The sequence below is a fragment of the Cynocephalus volans genome, chromosome 5 (genome assembly GCF_027409185.1).
Source record: "Cynocephalus volans isolate mCynVol1 chromosome 5, mCynVol1.pri, whole genome shotgun sequence".
NCBI lineage: Eukaryota > Metazoa > Chordata > Mammalia > Dermoptera > Cynocephalidae > Cynocephalus > Cynocephalus volans.
The window spans coordinates 138,931,898-138,953,396 of NC_084464.1; the positions used below are offsets into that span (position 1 = coordinate 138,931,898).

A 21,499-nucleotide genomic window follows, 5' to 3' on the forward strand; every position below is an offset into this window, starting at 1 on the left:
AGTTAGATTGTAGGACCAAGACTTAGGGAATAGATTAAAAATGGTGATCATGGGCATGGTTTGGAAGATTTTAAAAGAGGAGCATGAAGAGTCTGTCCCTCTTTCTGCTACACCATTTCACAATGTGATACCCTGCCATCACTGTCACCACCACCAAGGCCTTCACCAAATGTGTTCCCTGGACTTTGGATTTCCAGCTTCTGAAACTATAAGGAATAAATTCCATTTTCTTTCTAAATTACTCAGTTCCAGGTATTTTGTTATAAGCAACAGAAAGACTAATACACCTGTCTTTATAGCTATTTCATAAGTTTACATGACTGCTGCTGAATTAAAATCTCATCCCAAAATATTCAAAGTCACTGGTGAAACTGATCAAATTTTCACAAGGAAAATATAAAATCTGACTTCTAAATTGACTTGTAAGAGAAATGTGGAAATACCATGTGACTTCTAACGAATGTCGATTACTGCAGAGAGGAAGACTTTTCTAGTAAATTAGCTTATGGTGAAAACTGCCTTATCCAATATAGTTCTTTAAAATCAAAAATTAAAAAGGAAATTCATTTTAAAGCCTTTTACAGAATATGGAAAATATTAAACCTGAAAGAGGACAAACTGACAAGTTTACTTAATTTTATTTTCCTTTTGCAAAGATTTCCAAGTCCATGCTTGAAATGTAAATGAGAGGGCCGGTCCGTGGCTCACTTGGGAGTGTGGTGCTGATAACACCAAGGCCAAGGGTTCGGATTCCTATATAGGGATGGCTGGTTAGCTCACTTCAGAGAGCATGGTGCTGATGACACCAAGACAAGGGTTAAGATCCCCTTAACAGTCATCTTTTAAAAAAAAAAAAAAAAAAAGAAAGAAATGTAAACGAGAAGCCTATTCTGTAAGTCAAATCTGTGTGTGGTTTTGGCCATGTAAATATAATGGACCAATGTTATATATTCCTGATGCTATGGAATAGCAAGGGTGTGCCAACAAACACAATATACCTTCCAGAAAAAAGTCATCCTGACCTTTTTATTGTTGAAATTAAAAAATAAAAGAAACTTAAATACAATGGTGAACATATAGGGCAAAAGAGAATCATAAAATTTAATGTTGAATTAAGCAGTGAGCTGAACGTTTGGGTCTCCAAATTGGCTTTGAACCCAAAACCGCTTAAAAATGGGTATGTTCACAGTTAACGGCAATTGGCTTATAGGTGAGAGAATGGTCGAAGCTGTTCCAGTTGAACTTCCAGGGAAATTCTCTCCTCAAGAACATCCTGAAAAAGATGCAAAGACCAAGATATGTTTCAAAGTACATAAAAATGAGGGCACATCTAATAGCAGCTCTGCTTCAGGAAAACAATTTAAATTTGTCAAGACAACTAAGGGATAGCTGTTCATATTTTTAAAGTATACTTCACTTTAGAAAGGTAGTTTCTTTACATGTTTATAATATAAAATATTTTCCTAATAATTTAAATCTTTTTTTTATTACATAAATCAGGGTAATAAAATGCTTTGGTCTGATCATTAGAAAAGCCAGTATTTGTAATGGATGGGTGTCAATGCAGGAATTTTGCATTAAGTCTGCCTCCTAAATTAATTGTAAATGAATCAGTTAACATAGATTTTTTCCCCTAGGGATGGCATCTGTTTATAGCAACTCCTGGATCTCATTTTGATTTTGAGCAGTCTTTTCAGATAGTCACTAAATTCTAATTTATTTACTTTCTTTTTTTCTTTTTCTCTATCATACTGATAGGATCTTGTTTTAACCAGACTACCTCTTCCTATGATACCTTACTTCCTATTTTCTGTTCTCAGAGATAATGAAAAAAGTGATAATGGCTCCTATATATTTGTTTCCGTGGTTTTCCCTAGTTTTTCTGAAAGACTTGCATTAACAATATTTTCATCTCCAAGGTATGATACCAGGAAGCTTGTCCTTAAGTTTTATATCCTTCCTTTACAATGGATCAAATTCATAATCATACAACAGCTACAAATGTCTTCTCCTTTGATCAAAGAGTTATACAAGAATATCATTCATTCAACAGACATTTATTAACTGTCTAACATATGCTAGGTTTGGGGGATTAAGACAAGATGGCCATAAGTTTATCTAGAACAGTTCCAATTTACACCTGATGTCTTAGCCTAGATGTCTCTCTCTTTTCTCTCAAAAGTATCTTGGTTTGGACAACATATTACGTGGTCATCCTAAACAGAAATGATTATGACTTAACCTCAATGAGTTTAGTTTATTAGGACAGAGAGATACATGTGCCATAGATAATAATTCCAGGACAGTGTGATAAATACTAGATGAGGGATATGAACAGAATGTTATAGGAATGAACTAACTGCATTCACTTTACATTTCCATGAGCTCTTTTCTCCTCATCTTTGTGATTTACAACCCTGCCATTGAAAGTGGGGCCAACAGTCCAGAAGCATCTCACATCACCTGGAAGCTTATTAGAAATGCAGACCCACACCTACTAAATCAGAATCTGCATTTTAACATGATCCCAGATTATCTGTATATACATTAATGTTTGAGAACCACTGGTTTATAAGACACGAGTGCTTAATAATGTTGGTGAACCATAAGTGATTCTGGGTGTAATTTTTATTTGTAGGGATTCAAAGAAATCATAGTTATAATGAGAAAAACAAAGTCACTCCTCTCAAGTACCAGATGACAGTAGTACACACTGTACATAAGCACCATTTCCATTTAAGGCTTGTCTTTGCTTTTTCTACATGCATGATGACCTAAATCGCCCCCACCTTTCTTTCTCTTTAGACCTGTTTAAGTTGCCTTAATAGAATCTGAATTATCTTTGATAAAATGACAAACTAAATCACTAAGAATTAAATAGAGCATAGAGATCCTTGTATGTGATCTGGGAGGTACCCGAGGTCACATTATTTCTTCTCTTAAGGTTTCTCTATGAAAGTTAAAGAACATTATAGGAATACCAATACCTTATATACATAGGATAAGGCAATATACACTAGAACTGAATATAAAAAATTCCTTCTAGTACTAAAAGATTCAAAGCTCATAAAACATTTTAGATGCACGTTTCTCTTGCTACACGAGAAGTTTCCCACAAGCATAAGAACTGCTGGATCACCTCTAAGTTCCCCCTCAACTCTGAGATGCTCTGAGTCCATGGAATTTCCCAAATAAAGGTTCGGAAACTACATTACCTTTAATTGTTGCTGCAATTCACTATTCAATCTGGCCAAAACTGTGTTGGTTTCCTTATTGCGTCTAATTGATGCCTGAATAGCTTTCTTATCTTTCCCAACAGATCTGAGAAAACAAAGGGGGCAAAAAAATAACCTTCATTTCTTGTATTTAAACTCTCTCCATTCTTCCCTGATATATTTCTAAACATGGAAAGCAGGGGAGCATCTTTTTCCTTATTAGCACAGCTCAACCTCTCATCCTCAGTTTCAATGGTAAACGAAAAGTGTCTAAACTTCAGAATCTTAAATTTAGTATTGTTATCGTTTTAATTCTTCTTCTGTAAAATCACCTGAGTTTAAGTTAAATATTCCAGAGTGGGCATTGGCAAGCCTTTTCTGTAAATGGCCAGATAGTAAATATTTTAGGCTTTGCAAGCTGTCCAGTTTTTCTGTTGCATTTTTCTAGTTTTTTTGTTTCTCTTTTCTTTCCTCTATTATTCTCTTTTCTTTTCCTTCTATTTTTTTAAAAAAGTAAACTTAGTTCAACTGCTATATAAAAACAGGCCACGGGTTGAATTTGGCCCATGAGCCTTAGTATGCTGACTCCTGGCCTAGACCAACCATAGTTAAAATATCAGTTTTACTCTACATTACCAACTTTAGAAACATCTGCTCCAGGGTTTGCAACAGGGTGTTACAATGGAATTGGAATTGAACTAATAATAAAGTGGAAAAAATATTCTACCTACTCATAAATGAAAAATTACTTAAAGAATAGATAAAAAACCTCTGCTTAACTAAAGAACTAGTTTGACCATAATTTCTTTCAGTTTGATATTTTTAATTGTTGTGCTTTTTGTCCCTGGTAATTAAATGTGTTTAGGAATAGCTTTAATTACCTAGGAATAGAAGGCTGTGATGCAAGAACAGCAGCTAAGACACCTGTCTTTTGTGTATGCTCATCGACTTCTGGCCTTAGTTCATCTTCTGATTTTAATCTTCTTCGAACAGGTTTAGGTGGAGGAGCGAGAGGTGTTGTGCCTTTGCTCTAGAAGATAAGAATTCCATTAATAATAAGCATTTTTTGAAGACATTCATGGTTTGTTAGCATTTTGCTAACACCATTTGCTCTTTAAGCCACATGCTCCCGAAAAATTGAAAGTCACCTGTCTTATTTTAAAACAATTTAGATGTTGTGGCAACAGCTAACTTGAGGGTAAGGATGTTTCTAGTTGACACTGCAACCATGAATATACTTACAATACAAATTTTTTAAAAGAGCAACATAAGCTCCTTGAGGTCTGAATCTGATTCAAGACTGTAATATTCAGTTCTGGCTTAAACATGATACAGGCTCAGTATATATACCTGTTCAATAAATAAATAAAGGGAGTCTCTGGAAATGGCCATCCATTATCACTATAGAATTTCCTGCTCAAAAATACTAAAATACACCATCTTGCTCAGGATTGCTTTGGCTATTCGGGGTCTTTTGTTGTTCCATATGAATGTTTGGATTGCTCTATTTCTGTGAAGAATGTCATTGGTATTTTTATGGGGATTGCATTGAATCTGTAGATTGCTGTGGGTAGAATGGATATTTTCAGGATATTAATTCTTCCCAACCAAGAGCATGGTATGTCTTTCCACCTTTTTGTGTCCTCTTTAATTTCTTTCAGTAGCGTTTTGTAGTTCTCATTGTAGAGATCTTTCACCTCCTTGGTTAAATAGATACCTAGGTATTTTATTTTTTTGGTGACTATTGTAAATGGGCTTGCTTTCTTGATTTCACTTTCTACCAGTTTGTTATTGGAGTATAAAAACACTATTGATTTTTGGGTGTTGATTCTGTATCCTGCAATATTACTGAAATTGTCAATAAGCTGTAAGAGTTTTTTGGTAGAGTCTATAGGTTCTTCTATATATAAGATCATGTCATCTGCAAACAAGGACAGTTTAAGAGAAAAAAAAATACATCATCTTAATCAGTAAAAGAATTTATTATAAAGAAGTCAAAAGCTAGGCAAGGCTTTAAAAAATACCATTAAAATGCACAGTAATTATAACTCTTGAAAATAAGTGAACATTTTATTAGAGATTGTGAATCTGCCCCCAACAGAATCAAATATGGTACTTTGGTATTTACCATAATCTTATTTACCAGTAAATAAATAAAAACAGGAGTGAAATGTTTAAATGCTATTTTTAATTTGTTGCCATGAGTTGACAAACATAAAATTCATTAAGTGAGAAAATCCAAGTACTAGTAATGTAGTAAAAAATAAAGTGTCCAGAAAGTAGAATTTAAGCACTTTCAGAAACATATGCTGTTATAATAACTATTGGGAATGTCTGGATAACAGGAAAAAAAAAAAAAAAAAAAAAGGTGTTAAATTGTTCTCTGAAGAGGAAAGTGTACTGATCTCTGCAATTTCAAATGCATAAAAAAGATAAGAAGAATTGACTGACAGAAGGAATGGAAAGATTTAAAAAGTATAAAAAGTCTAAAGCAAGTATAATAAAATATTAATGTATAATCAAGGCAGTGAGTTTTATCGATGTACAGTGTAAAATTCTTTTAACTTTTCTGTATGTTTAAAATTTTTCATAATGTTGGGGGAAAAATTATCACTAAAACAGTTAAAGAAGTTAAGAGTATAGAGTATAACATTAACCTTAGAGGGTTAATAATTTTTCTATATCATACTCGAGATTGCAATAAAAGAAACTGAATTTGACCTGTAAAGAAGTTCTACTTTATATATTTGGAAAAATGTAATAACCACAAAAATTTTGAGAACCTATGCCATGTAATAATACAGATTACAGAACATCATCTCCCTTAAATAGGCAAACCTTATTCTGAGATAGACTGAATGAACTATTACAGTTAAAGGCAGTAGAATGGGTTAGATGATTTCAAGTTGACTCAATTTCTAAAAATTATCTTATATAACTTTTCATATGTACAAAATTATCAATATTATAAAAGACTTTCTGCATACCACATTGGTGGGAGCACTAGCAGCTGTCTTTTCTTCAATTTTACTATCTGTTTTGGCAACTCGAAGAGAACTTGAAGGATCACAAGTCTTTTCAACCTACAGATGAACATATTATCAGTATTAATTATATATAACATGTAATTATGCATGAATATAGAATATGTAGCGAATCAGAGTAAAATGTTAATATTCATTTTGACATCAAGAAATCTGAGAGCAAGATGAAGAGGAACTTGAAAAGGCCTTGTTGAATGACCTTTCTCTGCTACTAAAGGGCAGGGTAGAGGGAAGGCTACAGATCTGAGAGGGAAAGGAGGGGAGGGTGAGGATGTAGCTGCTGCCCTGGAACCTCAAAGAGGCTGGTCTGGGAAGCTCTGGTGGTTGGCAGAGGGGCTGCATCTCCCCAGGGGAATGAATACCAGAACCCTGTGCACACCTGAACTTGCCCTCAGGCCCATCTTTGCCTTCCTACCAGCAGTCCATTCCCTTCCTTATTGGGCGAGGCAGAAAATTACAGGTTTGAAAAAGTGGCCAGTAGGAAATTTTCCATGGATCAGATCTACAGGAAAACTTTATCTAAATTAAGCCAGTCAAATAAACATGGATTTCTGGATCTGTTAGGCTTAACATGGGTTGAAACAATCAGAACAGAGATTTCAGAATTTCTCTGGTCCCTCCAAATCCACATTTACGCTCAGTGATTTAGATTTAAGGATTCCTAGAGAAGTTCTTGACACTAGAACTAGGACAGAATGTCCTGGAATGTCATCTGCAAAGATTAAACCTTGGCATCTTGTAGTCTGTAAATCTGACTAAGGTAGCTTTACTCATACAAACTGAGATTAGTTATAGTAACCATAGCCTCTTGTCACATGGACATCTTCACCAAATCACACAATCAGATGCTTAGCATTAAGATGAAACCCCCAGAGCAGTGTTTCGGCCAGTAGCAGATGGCTGTGTTTATGCCTTTTCACACCACACCTCTACCCTCAACCCCCCACCTGATTCTGATTCTTAGTAAACATTATATTGCAACTAGCAGGTGTCAGAGGTCAATAAAAAAGTTAAGAAGCACGGACCTAGGAAATATAAATCCTCTAAAAGAGACAGCAGCAGGCATTTTATTCACTGATGTCCCCTCTAATATCTGCCCTTTTAGAAGTTCCTCTGTTTACAGACAGGCTTATGAGCATGAGATGTGGAGAGACTGCTAGGAGAAAATTAGCTAAGCCCTTCAAAACTGACCGGCAAGACCTCTGGATGTTTCTCGGCATCATCATCTTGTTCTTCATTCACATTTGATGCAGCAAATACTTCAAATTGGCTGAAATCTGCAAAATTTGGTTGTTCTGGTATCTGCTGAGGTGAGGTACTAGTGTGAGTTATTAGGCCATCGGCATCCACTGGGCGATGCACAACGGGACCAGAAGCCTGTATAATGGTTTTGAATAGAGGAACAAACATTTCATTGGCATGTCAGTGTCACAGAGTAGCTTTCTTTTTCTTTGAAAATATAAAGATGCTCTGTTTCATTATCTGTAAACTCAGGGCAGGGTACTACAGAACATTTAGCTCTAAATAAATATTTAAGTGAAAAGCTAAGACACACACAAAAATTAAGATATTGGGATAAACCTCCAATAAAAGATACTTTTTCAAAAACTTTATTTTAGAGAAAGTATGCGGAAGGAGAGGGAAGGGTTTGGCCCTACCCTGATTCTCCACTTACACCTATTTTTAAAAATGGGATACCAATATGTCGTGTACACTTTCCTTCTATTTGTCTTCCGCTCCTTTGCCAGACCAATGCTGCTAAAATCTTCAGTCTAATAATACATTTATTAAATCTGTTTCGTGCCAGACAGTATGGATACAGTAACAAACAAAACAAATAAGGCCCATGCCCTAATAAAACTGACAGTCCAGTGCAGGATAAGAGATTGAACAAGGAATCACAGAGAACAAGAAATCAAGTGAGACGTTTTATGACAAAAGTAAAGGATGCTACAGGAATAAATCTGAAGTCTCTTTCCTGTTTACCCTTTAAAAATTCTCCATCTCCTAAAGGAACACTATCATCTTAGTATGATATGGGAAATGCTCTGCTCCTCCCTCCCTCTCCAGTTTCATCTTCCATCACTGCACCTGCCACTCCAGTTGTACTGGACTAACTTGTTTTTCCCTGAAGAATATGCCAGGCTTCTCGCACATCTCCATGGCTTTGTGGATGCCATTCTTTCTGTCTGGAATGCCCTCTCCCCAAGAGATTTCACTTTATCTTTCAAGTCCCCACTTAAGTCTTGCTTCCTTCATTTTACTTACACCTTCTCTATACCCTGACCTTACTAGCCACAAGGCTGTCCCAAAGTATTTTATAAATATATCTACTGCAGCACTTCCACTTTGACCTGGAAGAGATGCAGAGGTCACTTTAACCTCCTTCACTGATGTGGTAATACATTCAGAGAGACATAGGGAGGTCACTCTGTGAGTCACTGCAAGACTCAGAACATTAATGGACATCTCCTACCTCCCAATCCATTGTTCTTTCCACTAAACTCTCCTTTGTCAAGACATTATCATTTGTTTCAGTTTTAAGGTTCCTTAAAAAAAATAACTCAGATCATTACTGAAATCCTTATCTTCCAAAATAAGACTTAGCTTCGCTGAATTAAGTGCTCATTAAGAATGACCATTAGGTAATTCCTGATCTTCCAAACAGTTCTAAAATAGAATTGAATACCTAATAGACAAATTGGTCATGTGGACTATAATGACCAACATTTAGTAATGAATACTTTGGAGAATTACCTGTGAGGGCTGTGGTCTTGGAGGCACTGCAGGAGGCTGGGCAACAACTCCAGCCTGTTGTTGTCCTGCATGAACAAACAAGTCTTCTTTTTAAATAAATACATAATCATTTTGCCAACAGAAGAAACAGTTTGAATGAATGTGACCAGACGACAAAGATTTCTAAAAATCTGTATGGAATCTAAAGGCCAAACCTCCTGGCCTTTTCTCAGACCTCATTTCTCTCATTACCTCGATTACACGAGACATTCTTGACATGTTCCTGCCTGTTTCCAGAACACCGTATGTTCTTGGTTTTCTTCCCATATTTCTAACTGCTCTTTATCTATCAAACATGAAGACTTCCAAATTTTCCCTTTCACTTAATGCTTTACTCTAACATTTCTATGTAAATGATTCTCTAATAATACATCAACCTTTCTCAGATCAAAAGTCCAATGACCTGTTGATTATTTACCCCTTTCTTCACTATTACAAACTCATGAATGACTAAAACATAACATCATCACCTTCTGCCCTAACTTTTCTATTTCTATCAATGTAATAATAATGCCAATTAAACAAAAATCGAAACCTTGCAGATTGTTATGACTTTTCTCTCTCCTTCATCAGCCAAAACAAGACCTATCAGTTTTCCCCTTTTTCCCACATCTTTTTAAGTTTCCTGTGGCATCTCTTAGGTTCCCATCTTTATATTTGTACTCAAACATACTTTAGATAGTTAAGAAAAAATAATTCCCTCTCACCTGATGTCTTTTTAATCAAAAATTTTTCTTCAGATAAATATAAAAAAAGATAAAAGACACAAAAACAAAATGCTGTATATGTGTCTTGAATTAACTTTAAAATTAAAATGATAATGATATTATGGTTCTGTGGCCCCTACCTGTGGTGACTGCAAAGGTCCGATTCATATCTAAAGATGATGATCTAGAATGAGAGGGCTGTGGCCTTGGAGGAGGAGGCGGTGGTGCAGTGTTATCAGGGGACGTTCCTGAATGAGACCTGCGAAATTCACCCCATCACAATTGGTCATGCTACTGGTATTGGAACTTTTTTCTGTTTAAGCATTCAAACTTAGCTAAGGAGCAAAACATCTTATTAGCATTATGTTTTCTCAAGCAAGTAAACAAGTATTACAATAAATACAGATAGCGCTGTTTATGGTGTGCCCTGAACAACTGGTTATTTAATGTGGCAAATTTTTTAAAAATAAAGTTATACATTAAACAAAATTTCAAAACTTTTGAAAAGGAAGTTAGATGTCAACATGATTTCAAGATCAACTGCAAACCTAGTGTAATGTTTTCCCATTCAGTTAAAGGTAAAACGAGTCTGCAAAAGAGAAATTCTACTTTGAGATATGGTTAGTTTCAACTATTAAAGTTTAGATTTTGGTACAATAAGGCTGAATCTGGCTCAACTATTTGAGGTGCCCATCCTTGTGTCACCATGGGCTATCCCATTTTAGGGGTGACTATACTGAAGCTCAACTCACCCTAGAGATTCACTTCTTTGCTATCAAAGTCTTCTATGTTCTGAAAAGAGTCTCTATGGACTGTGGCAATCTAAACTTCACATACAGGCATAAAAAGCAGAATAAAATTCAAGATGACTGAGATCTCTTTTAAGAAACACAGGAAGAACTTTATGTGAAGAATCAGAAAGACAAGCAGCCTTCTGACATTGTACGCTCTCTGAGATTCTGTATTACTAGTCTCTCTCTGTATCTTATAGGCATGTGTCAAAAGGATATTTACCAAGTACAAAAAGTGAGGAAAGATGCATCTGACCTGCACAGAGCTTTTAATGCCTGGTAAAGCCTTGCAGACAAATCCTCTGCCATCCTCTACCCTATCCTATGCCTTTCCTGTTTGTCCCTGAAAGGTTATGTGTAACACAGAACTTTAGGGTGGGTAGGCAGCCCACTACTGGGCTGTGCTTCTGGATGGCGTTTTGAAACACAGAAATCTTTTGGTACTTGCATAAGGCTATATTATACTTATTACTTAAACACACATTCACTGTTTAGGTACCAAAAAGACTATATTATACTTCTATTGCCAAGAAGTTACCAGGCCTTTGTAGACCTTCCACAAAATACCATGAAGAAAATCAGGGTTCCTGTTATTTTCTATTCAGGATGGAAAGAATCAAAATTACTTGTCATTTACATAAAATAATCAGCAACAGCCTTCAGAGAACAAAATAATCTGTGCTTGGTTAAATAATTTTAAATATTAAAATGCAAAAAGACATTTTAACATACTTTTTATTGACAGAAATACTGACCTTTGACGAGTTACATTGCTCCCGATCTGTTCTGGGTCAGAGGTAAAAGAGTCTGAACTACTGTAACCATCTGCTGATAAATGGGATATGTCCTATTTAATAATAATCATTTCTTCACTTTTTGCTCTATGTACCCCAAACAAATATAACTGATATACTGTTTCAAATCAGAGATATTCAAAGATTGGGTAATTGGCTTAACAGTTCATCCCAGTGTTAATTGTAAAAAATTAAATGGTAACAAAATAAACCATGATATATTTATACAGCAGACAGAACAAGTTATAGTCTAGAAGAAATAAAATTTAATAATTCAGAAATATTCAAAATGAGTCACAAAATAGTGCATATACAGTTGGCCCTCCATATCTGCAGGTTCCACATCTGCAGACTGAACTAACCACAGATAGAAAATATTCAGAAAAAAAAAAAATTAATACAACAATAAAAAGTAATACAAATAAAAAAAATAGTCATACAGTATAAAAACTATTTATATAGCATATGCATTATATTAGGTATTAAAAGTAACCTAGAGATGATTTAAAGTATAAGGGAGAATGTGCAGAGGTTGCATGCAAATAATACTCCATTTTATATCAGGGACTTAAGCATTTGAGGATTATGGTATCCTCAGGATGTCCTGGAACCAATACCCCATGAATACCAAGGGACAACTGCATTACAATTTCATATTATATAAAAATATAACTATTTTATGTGACAATGAATTTATTAATCATGGTCAATTGTGGAATAGTGAAAATATAAATATTTTGTTTTTGTTTATCTATTACTTTTCTACAGTATGAATTACTTTTGTAATAAAATAGTCACTTTCTAAAGAACAAATTAGAGGTCCCTAATTCTTCTCCAGAGGAAATGTTACTTTCAATTTCCCCAAAGTCTTATGAAGCAGCAGAGAATCCCAGAAATAGACTAAGAGTTGTGACAGAATAAAGAAAATTTAAAATAGAAACTCTAGGGATAACTTGAAGGTAGAATACCACTACACATTCAAGAGTTATAAATTGAAGGGATTAGTTATTTGGTTTAGTTTCATTTCAAAATATATCCTTTTCCTTTTCAAATCACAGAATTATTTAGTTGGTATGAGCAAGATGTTAAAATGAATATACTTCCATTTGAATGTTCTAATAGGCATCTAAAATTTAAGATGTCCGAAACTGAACTCCTATTCTTCTCCCACAAACCTGCTGTTTTCACAGCCTCCCTCATGTCTCAGTTGTACAGGCCAAAACCCCTGGAATCACCCTTGACTCCTGTCTCTCTCACATCCTACATCACACAGGTAAGTAAATCCCGTTGTCTTTTTTCCTGCAACATGTACAAAGTATAGCCAGAATCTGGCCACTTCTTAGGACCTCCACTGCTACCACCCCAGACCAAGACATCATCTTCTCTTGCCTGAATACTAATAACTGTCTCCTAAATTGTCTTTCCCTGTTTTGACTTGACTTTTTCTGGCCTATTATCAGCCAGAATGACCCTGTTAGAAAGGAATCAGAGTATGTCACTCCTCCATTCAAAACCTTCTAATGGCTTTTCATCTCACTCAGGAAAAGTCAAAGTCTTACACTGCTCCCTCTTAGTTACTATCCTACCACTTGTTACCTCTGCCTGCCAAACTTGTTAACTAATTTTATCGCAGGTGTTTGCTTATTGTTCCAGCAGAAGCAAGTTTTCTGCCTTATGGCTTTACATTTGCTTTCCCTTGTCCCTTAACTATCCTTCCTTCAGGATTCATATGGTTGAACCCCTCATCTCCTTTCAGTTTGAACTCAATGTCACCTTTTGGTAAGGCCTTCCTTGACCACTTCAGTTTAAATGGCACTCCCTCTCCCCTTTCCCAGCTTTACTTTTATCCATGGTATTAATTACTTTCTAATACAAGATTTACTCTTTCCCCCACTTCTCGCTTATCTTCCTTACAGATTGCCAACTCTATGTGGGCAAAGATTTTTTTCTGATTTTTTTTTTTACTGCAAGTATCTCCAGTGCCTAGAACAGAATTTGGCACATTGTATCCAATTAACATTCCTAAATGAATGAATACATACACAATTTCTTGTGAGAGAGAAAGAAAGGAGAGAGTAGGTAAGAACCAACTGACCAAACCTGCTATATTGAGAGGGATGGCAAACAAGAGGCCTGCCTTGAAGCAGGTGGCAATGGGAAACTATTTGTTCATATACCCGATAGGATGTTTAGAGGGTTGACTATTCTCCTCTGCTTTATTCAGTGAAAACAGTATTAAATAGCTATACATTTGAATTATTCAGACTCTAAATCCAGACCTAATAAACTTCAAATGGAAGATATGATACTATCTTTCACTTACCTACAGTATTTCCAGAAGCAAATTTCACTGATGAATTTATCTTATTTTCTTCTGAAAGGTCAGATGGTTTCACAAGTAATGGGCTAGTGGGATTAGTATGATCTAGTAGAGAATTAATAGGTAAAAATACAAGATATAGATATACGAATTGATAAATTCATAAACTTCTGAGTATAAGACTTTATTTAGATATTCCAAAGATGTGGCAGGTAAATTCATGAGATATAAGACAAAATAATATATTCAATAAAAACAACGTAAACATGTTTATATAAAATTTTGTTTTCTACCATAAGAGAAGGTACTTTATAATGAAAAAATTTATTTGCATGTTCATATTTTGTTAATTTTATCCCTGTAGTGCAATTACTTAAACAAAAAAATACCACACATACGGCTGTAAAATAAGTTAACTTGTGATGCTGACTATACAGAAAATAAATCTATCTTTGAGAAACCTAATTAAAACATTTAGTCTAAAATGAGGGAAAATTCCAAGAGTTCAAGCAAATATACAATTTCAAAGCCAAAATTTATTTTAACATATACAAGAATGCTTCAAAAAGTTCACAGAAAGACAGAATTAAAAGATAACGTTAATCTTTTCATGAACTTTTTGAAGACCCCCTGTATATCTTCAGTTAAAGTCTGAACGTACTTTAAATGTAAATTCACACACAACAGTGACCATAAACCACCATAGGGTATTAGAAATGTCACATTTTCAAGTGTCCTTATTTTAGAACTTTATAATTTAAAATCAATAATTTCCTTTAAAAACCTACAATATAAATAAATATACATGCACGTACATACACATATAAATGTAGAAAGTACTAGGTTAAAAAATAAGCAATTATGAAAGAAATCTGAACCTTGACTGAATAATTACCTAAATAGTTTGATGCTAAACTAAAATACAACACAGCAAAGATTCCTTACCACTGCCAGTTCTTTTAAGTTCCATTTCCTGCATGTGGATTTTACTTGGAGTCATACGAATGGGAACTGGATGAACAATAGCAGTATCCTGGGGACAAATGGGAAGGAATACAGAACTTATATTAAAAATGCAAAGCTAATACCACGAAATAATCAAAACTAACAACACTGTAAAAACTGGTGGACAGACTTCATTCACACTAATGCGAGCATAAAAATAAATTGTTTAAATGAAAAGTTCTAGAATTATTTTTAAAAATGAAGTTCACTATAATGAATGTCAATCTGATTTATTTTTTTAAAGTACATTTTAAATTGAGTGATTAAGGATATGTGTAAAAACATGCTCCTATAAAAAAATAGTTCAAGACAGTATTCAAAAGCAACCAGATTAATCTGACCTGTTTAAACCTCTTTTAAAATTTAGCATAAAACTTCTACAAAGGAATACATTTTTTTTTAAGAGGAACAAACAAGACTCCTAACTCTAACATGCTAATACTTTTCTTAATCCTTTTTCATGACTGTATTACATCTGATATTTCTAAACTTATGAGTAGCAAGGCTAGTTAGAGAAGGAAAGGAATTAATAGTACAGACTTTTGAAAAGAATGAAGGAGCAAAAGGCAAGGAAGAGAGGATGAAGACAAATGGCAGCCTCTCAGAAAGGGAAGGAAAAGAGAGAGGTGCACCTGGGGCACAGGTAGGCCTGGCCCTGGGGACTGAGACCCCTCAGGGAAGGAACCAGAACCAGATCAAGTACATAGAGTAACAGCAACAGACCAGGTGAAAAACATCACTAAGGGGGCTTGCTTCCTTCCATGAGTCAGTTCATACTTTGTATGTGCTGCTGCTGAGGACTGAACTTGAGATCCTTACACTTCCTTGTTACATTTTAGCAACAAGTTTATTAGTTTAGTGTGGAGGATAATGACTTTTCATAGTTTAAGTCAGACATTGTTTTGGTGACAGTCCTGAGTTAACACCAAGCCCCTGTTAGAGAAAATTAAGTACAGCACTCAGTCTCTACAGGTCTCCTTGGCTTACTCTTATAATCTCTAAATTCAAACAATTCATAACAAATTCTTTATGGCCACTTTACATTCAAAGTAATCTCCTGCCCCTACACCAGTGATAATCTGGACAGGGCTCATGCATTTAACCAATCAACCTGAACTAACATTTCCCCCACAATTCAAATTATAGTTATAAAAATCAATATTATAGATGGATAAAGGTTTAGATTATTCATGAGTCATTCTGAGGAAAATATTTATAACAATACACTTAAGATATTGTTTAAGTTATATTTATGGTTATAAAAAACATGGCTTTAGGAGCAACTCTACTGTTTTCTTATTTTACCATTTTAATAGCAGAAATAACTGTTGGGAGAATCAGAATTTACCATTATAAGGCAAGCTCAAAGGAGAAAGAAATGATAGTTCCTGGAAAAATAAGCTATAATGCCAATCCAAAAACAAATTTGGAAAAAACAAACAAGGAAAATTACTTAGATGCTTTAACTCATAAAGCTTATTACAAAAGTAGGAAATATTAACTAGTATTTTCATATCTTTGCAGTACAATAAGGGGATGTCACAATATGACTCCAAGAAAATGAGGAATATTCTAAGACTACATTCTCCAAATAATTTGCTTAAGTCTTCTGTTCCAACAAATCAATTTTCTATAGCACACTTTAGTTACACAACTACTGGTTGCTGTGGGCCTGCTATGGCTTTAAGTTTGGTGGATCCCGCTGCTGGCAGAACAAGGCAATTCCTTGATGAGCCTGACACAGATGACCAGCTCTAATCGCAGATTATTACATCAGAAGCTGCATTTGTGACTCTGATGGGCAGCAGGATAGAAAGCTTTGACTTTAAGCATTTCAACAATCAAATGAAGATCCACTAATGTCTCTCTGCCACTGGGTCCTGAGCCACAAGATACAAAAGTAACATTTTCTCAGCTCCAATCTAGTGTCTCCAAATTTAAAAAAACCAAAAAACCCAAAGAAACAAAAAAAACCCACACAAAAAAAACCTCACAGCAGTGACTGCTGGTAGGCTCTACCTGCTTTCTTCTACCTATTTTGATAACCTAAAGCCTTTAGGAAACCCATTCCTAATCACTCATGACACATTTATATCATATATTTGGACATCTGATTTTATATAATTCAGCACTTTATTAAATATTGCCTTATGCTCATGTATCTGTATTTTCTACATGCCTTAAATCCTCTTGTTTCTATCTGTATGAATCTGTCTTATCTACTTCCCACTCCTTTGTCAATAACTTAGTTAAGTACTCATCTTCTCTTTGATCTCTCTTGATCCAGTCAATTCTTCACTTTGTTACCTGAGTCATCGTCCCCAGCTACCCCTCCCTGCCTTGCCCCATTTTATCATGGTACTCCGTGCTAGCTCCTGGTACCTTATGAGGTAAAGTTGAGCTCCTTAGCCTAGCATACAAAGATCTTCCCAATTTGATTTCAACTACATTGTTTGGTTCCCATCATCCTCCCATATGTGTGTACCTTATACTTTCACCACAACAAACAGATCCTGTTCACGATATTCACTCTGCTTGGTATGCCCTTGTACCCTTCTGCCAATTCACACTTTCAATTCAAGAGTCAGCATACAAATATCCTCTTTTGCGAAAACTTCCCCAAATATATTGGACTGAGTTAGTTAGCCAACCCTTTTTCTGCTCACAGCTTTGTCCAGTTATTCCATGATAATTATCACAATTAGCTATGTTACAATCATCAACTTATAATAATTAAACTGTGGTCTACTTAAGATTGGAATCTGGTTTTTGACATCTTTGTATTCCCAGAGAATATCACAGCCACCTAGAAGGGGGCACCACCAAATCAGATGAGTTGGCTGGCCATAATCAGTGATCAAACTAACTTTTTTCATACTTCTAAGCTGAATTTCTTAGAAGTTATACAGCTCTCAAGAATGGGCATAGTCCACAGCAAAGAGTAGTGCACTAGACTTCTCATCAATCTAGAATATCCCTGGTGTTTTGATTCACATGCATCCTGGTAGAAGCATATTCTACCAGAAGCTTTTAAGCAGTTCAAGAAAAGAAATCAAGTTTCTGGAAATAAGATAATCAGAATCTCAATTTCATTATAACTTTGGGGGCCTAATAACTACCCATCCTGGTTTACATGTGAGGTCACTGCACTGTTTAATGAGTGTCTCTAGGCACTAGAGAACAGTTTGGAGCTTTTCATAGACTTTTAATTTATTGAGCAAATGGCTAATTATCAAAATTTAGCTTCTTTTTAATATCCATTAAATATTCCCAACACCGTAAGGTATGTTAAAATCATATTAAAACGGTAGTGTTTTTTTCCTCCTAAATGATTCCCTTCTAATCTGAATAGGCCTTATTTACTTACTTATAATCCTTATTTATATAAGCCTTGCAAAGGATCATCTGGGATTAAAGCTACACATTGTGGTCTGTAGGTAGGTAATATTTCAAATAAGTATTAAATAAAAGTAGAGAAACTCAGATACCGTAGGACACAATTAGGAGAAAGCAGGCATTCTCCTAATTGAAAGTTTAAAGTAAAATTACTGGTTGGGGAACAAAATTCAGACTTAAATTTGCCACCATAAAAAAAAAAAAAAAAAAAAGATTTCTGGGTATCAGATTATAAATACTTAAAAATGTCAATTTTTAAAATCAAATCCAGAGATCTAAATTCAAGTTTAAAATGTCAATTAACCATTATTTTTCTTAGAGCCTCCTGTCACACTAGAGATAAATGAAAGTATTGAGCCATATAATTTTAAACACTGGACCTGGCATTCATAAATTTGGATATTATTTCCAAAAAGTTAGAACATCACTGCTATTAAACCAAATATTTCTCTACATTTCCTGATAAGTCAATATATTTTGACTGAGTTCTAGATTTTTCTATATAATGTTCTTGCCTGGCTTGACAAAAATTCATAATACTATGAATGATTATTTTCACTCTTTTAAGGGTTAGAGAATAAAATAGAGTTTCTTTATAGCTACATCAAGTCTTCCTTCCCATGAAGTACTTAAGTTCTTTAAATAAAATTAACTTGACTGTATAATAACTAAGAGATAGGAATAATATGGAGAAACGGAAGTTAAAGCATAAGGATACCAAGCTTAAAAGTAAAACTTTAAGCTTAAAAGCAAAACTTAAAAGTAAAGCTTTATTTTAGTTTATAGAACTTGCCATTTCCCAAGAGACCTTAATTACAGCTGCTGATAAGCAGCAAAAATCAAGTGTTGCCTTTTTATTTCTCCTGCATTTTTCCAAGATTACAATCAAAGATAAATGCCTTAAATGCAAGAAAAGAGAAGCCAAAGGCACACAGATGATCTACACATTAGCTGGCCCTTGAATACTTAACAGACTATAAAATAAACATTTAAAAAATGCCCATCATATCTGTTTGAATCAATAAATATAATAGCATCCTTTATATTTCAAATAGATATGAATTCTTTAAACTACAAAACACACCAAAGATCCATTAATTTAAACTGCTGAAAATATACGTTATCTTTAAATGCCACTTCTCCAAAATCCACATTAAACGACAAAACCATTTTTACATTTAATTAATAAATGCTGGCTGTCTTTGCTCAGAAACATCTAAAAAGAATGCCTTGTGTCACTTTCTCCAAATCTTTCTATTTGGCTCATTTGAAAAAATCCTACTTTACACTCTTCTTCCCTTCCTACTTACTTCCTCTTTTCTTTTTGGAAAGTGATTATTAGCATGTCCTTCTCTTTAAAAGAAAAAAATAAAAATAAAAAGCAGAGAAGTGAAAAGTGAGAAGAGTGATTAACAGCTAAGGTTCTGAAGTTTTCAAATTACTTCAGGGACAGGTGGGACATATATAAAATTAACTCTATGGGGATAGAATTTATTTTTAAAATCAAGATGTGAACTTTGTAGCATTTTCAAAGCAACACAGTAAACCACAGTAAGACAAGACAGAGGCTCCTTTGCACAAGGGGAATCTTCGAGCAACAGCTCTGTATTGTTTTGCTAAATTTGATTCTCTCTAACAGATCTCAACATACTACTTAAATAAAAGCCATATCATTTGGAGTATCAAAATAAAAGATGACATTGCATAAATACTTACATATGTAGTACATATTATGTGATGAGTAAGCATACAAATAAAATAGTATGTACATAAGTGTCACTACACTGAAATAAGCTGTATATGTTTAATAAAACATACACTTAATTAGCAAATGACGAGGTTAACCAAATCAGTTGTCACAAAATGCTTCTTTAAGACACATGTACCAGATTTTAAAAACACACAATTTTCTTTCACCAAAATAACTAGAAAATACAAGGAATGGCAAAAAATATTCTTTCCACCATTAAGCAAACAAAAATTGAAAAGCCTGCCACCATTTCCCTCTAAGCACTCCACTGAATCATGCATATCAGCTAAAAACCATAATGAATGGAAATTTGGGTTAATAAAATTAATTTCAAACAAGCAAGCTAAGTGATTGACTTACAGGATCAGCTGGTGCAATGTTAGAATCAAATTGGGTCAGAGTTTGTGAGCTTGAAGAGCGTTCACTAAATGTCTCCCACTGCTGAACAGACAGAGGAGAGACAAGTCAGCACGATGAGAAAGATGGAGTAAAAGATCACTGGAGAAGATTTAGCAAAGTAATTCAGAGGTTGCACTGCAAGTTGTGTTTCACAGGTCTAACAAAATCCCATAATTTCTATTTTTCCATAAACATTTTATACTTATCTATGCTGGGTCATCTTGTAATGCAGGGTGAGCAGCTTCACAATCAAATGTATAGTAACAATTTTGTGCAATCTCTATGGAAGAGATTAAAAACCTTGAAGAATTAAAACTCAAAACACTATATAGGAACAGAGTCTAAGTGATATGAATGGCCACCAAGTAAAAAATGTAAAGGGGCTTGTCTTGACTAGAGAAAGAAAGATCACTTCAAATCCTTCTTTTAAAACTCAAATGTTAATGTATTGATTAGGTGATGCTAATGAGCCAAACTTTTGGTCAAAACCAAGCAAGTCAGTGTGACTTGCCAGTGCGACCCCTGAAAGATGATTCTACTGTGTACGTGCACATATTTTACACATACGTATAGCTACTTAATAAAATATAACTGAGATAAAATGCAAAGAATTCTGAATTAATATGTTTGAGCTTATGTCAATCTGTAGCAAGTCAACCCCTGCAATCAGCACTACAAACAGGGCCATGCCAGGTCACAAGACAGAACTGCCAATCAGGCACCAGCTCCCCCCTGCCCACCCCATGCTAGAAAAATAAGAATGCAGACACAATGAGAGCAAATCAAGCATCTGAGCATGTGTTATATATAGAAGATGTATTCTGATATGAAATACTATTCTTCTAAAAGAGGTACACAAAGAAATATCATACCTCTTAAAACAGGTGGAGTGTTAAGTCAATATTTAATTATAGCAAATTCTATTTGTTTTGAAGATCGTAGTAATAAAATAGTATAGAATTTTTACATCAAAATCGTATTAAAATTATCATTTAAATTATGATTTTTACGAATTATCAGTTGTCCTCTAAAGAAGGAAACATATCTACACATATATGATATACACACAATGTTTACACACAGACACAATTATCCCATTAACCAAAATCCTCTTTTCATAATTTAGTTTTGGAAAGTGTACATTTTTATGCTCCAAAGTTCAACTTACTATTTAAAATAGTGACATTCAATTTGAGAAGACATGTAGAAACTAAATATTAGCAAATGAGCACAATGGCTAATACAATCATTCAGCAACTTTTCCTACAGATTAGTTTTACTA

The 21,499-nt window shown here is 34.5% G+C and overlaps 1 protein-coding gene across 5 annotated transcripts in view; it reads right to left on the reverse strand.

The window, feature by feature from the left end:
* Nucleotides 1–684: 684 nt before the first annotated feature.
* The window catches only part of REPS1 (RALBP1 associated Eps domain containing 1), a 73,681-nt gene continuing 52,866 nt past the window's right edge, over nucleotides 685–21,499 (reverse strand). For 2 of the 5 annotated variants that reach the window (XM_063096519.1, XM_063096517.1), the window contains exons 10-20: nucleotides 20,179–20,259; nucleotides 14,613–14,700; nucleotides 13,671–13,772; nucleotides 11,309–11,381; nucleotides 9,903–10,021; nucleotides 9,017–9,081; nucleotides 7,451–7,636; nucleotides 6,203–6,298; nucleotides 4,097–4,245; nucleotides 3,216–3,321; nucleotides 685–1,273 (exon numbers count right to left, since the gene is read on the reverse strand). In XM_063096519.1, coding sequence (XP_062952589.1) covers nucleotides 1,205–1,273; nucleotides 3,216–3,321; nucleotides 4,097–4,245; nucleotides 6,203–6,298; nucleotides 7,451–7,636; nucleotides 9,017–9,081; nucleotides 9,903–10,021; nucleotides 11,309–11,381; nucleotides 13,671–13,772; nucleotides 14,613–14,700; nucleotides 20,179–20,259 — 1,134 coding nt within the window. In that variant the 3' untranslated portion in view covers nucleotides 685–1,204. The remainder of the gene's footprint in view (nucleotides 1,274–3,215; nucleotides 3,322–4,096; nucleotides 4,246–6,202; nucleotides 6,299–7,450; nucleotides 7,637–9,016; nucleotides 9,082–9,902; nucleotides 10,022–11,308; nucleotides 11,382–13,670; nucleotides 13,773–14,612; nucleotides 14,701–20,178; nucleotides 20,260–21,499) is intronic. The other 3 variants (XM_063096518.1, XM_063096521.1, XM_063096520.1) reach the window with 3 other exon arrangements.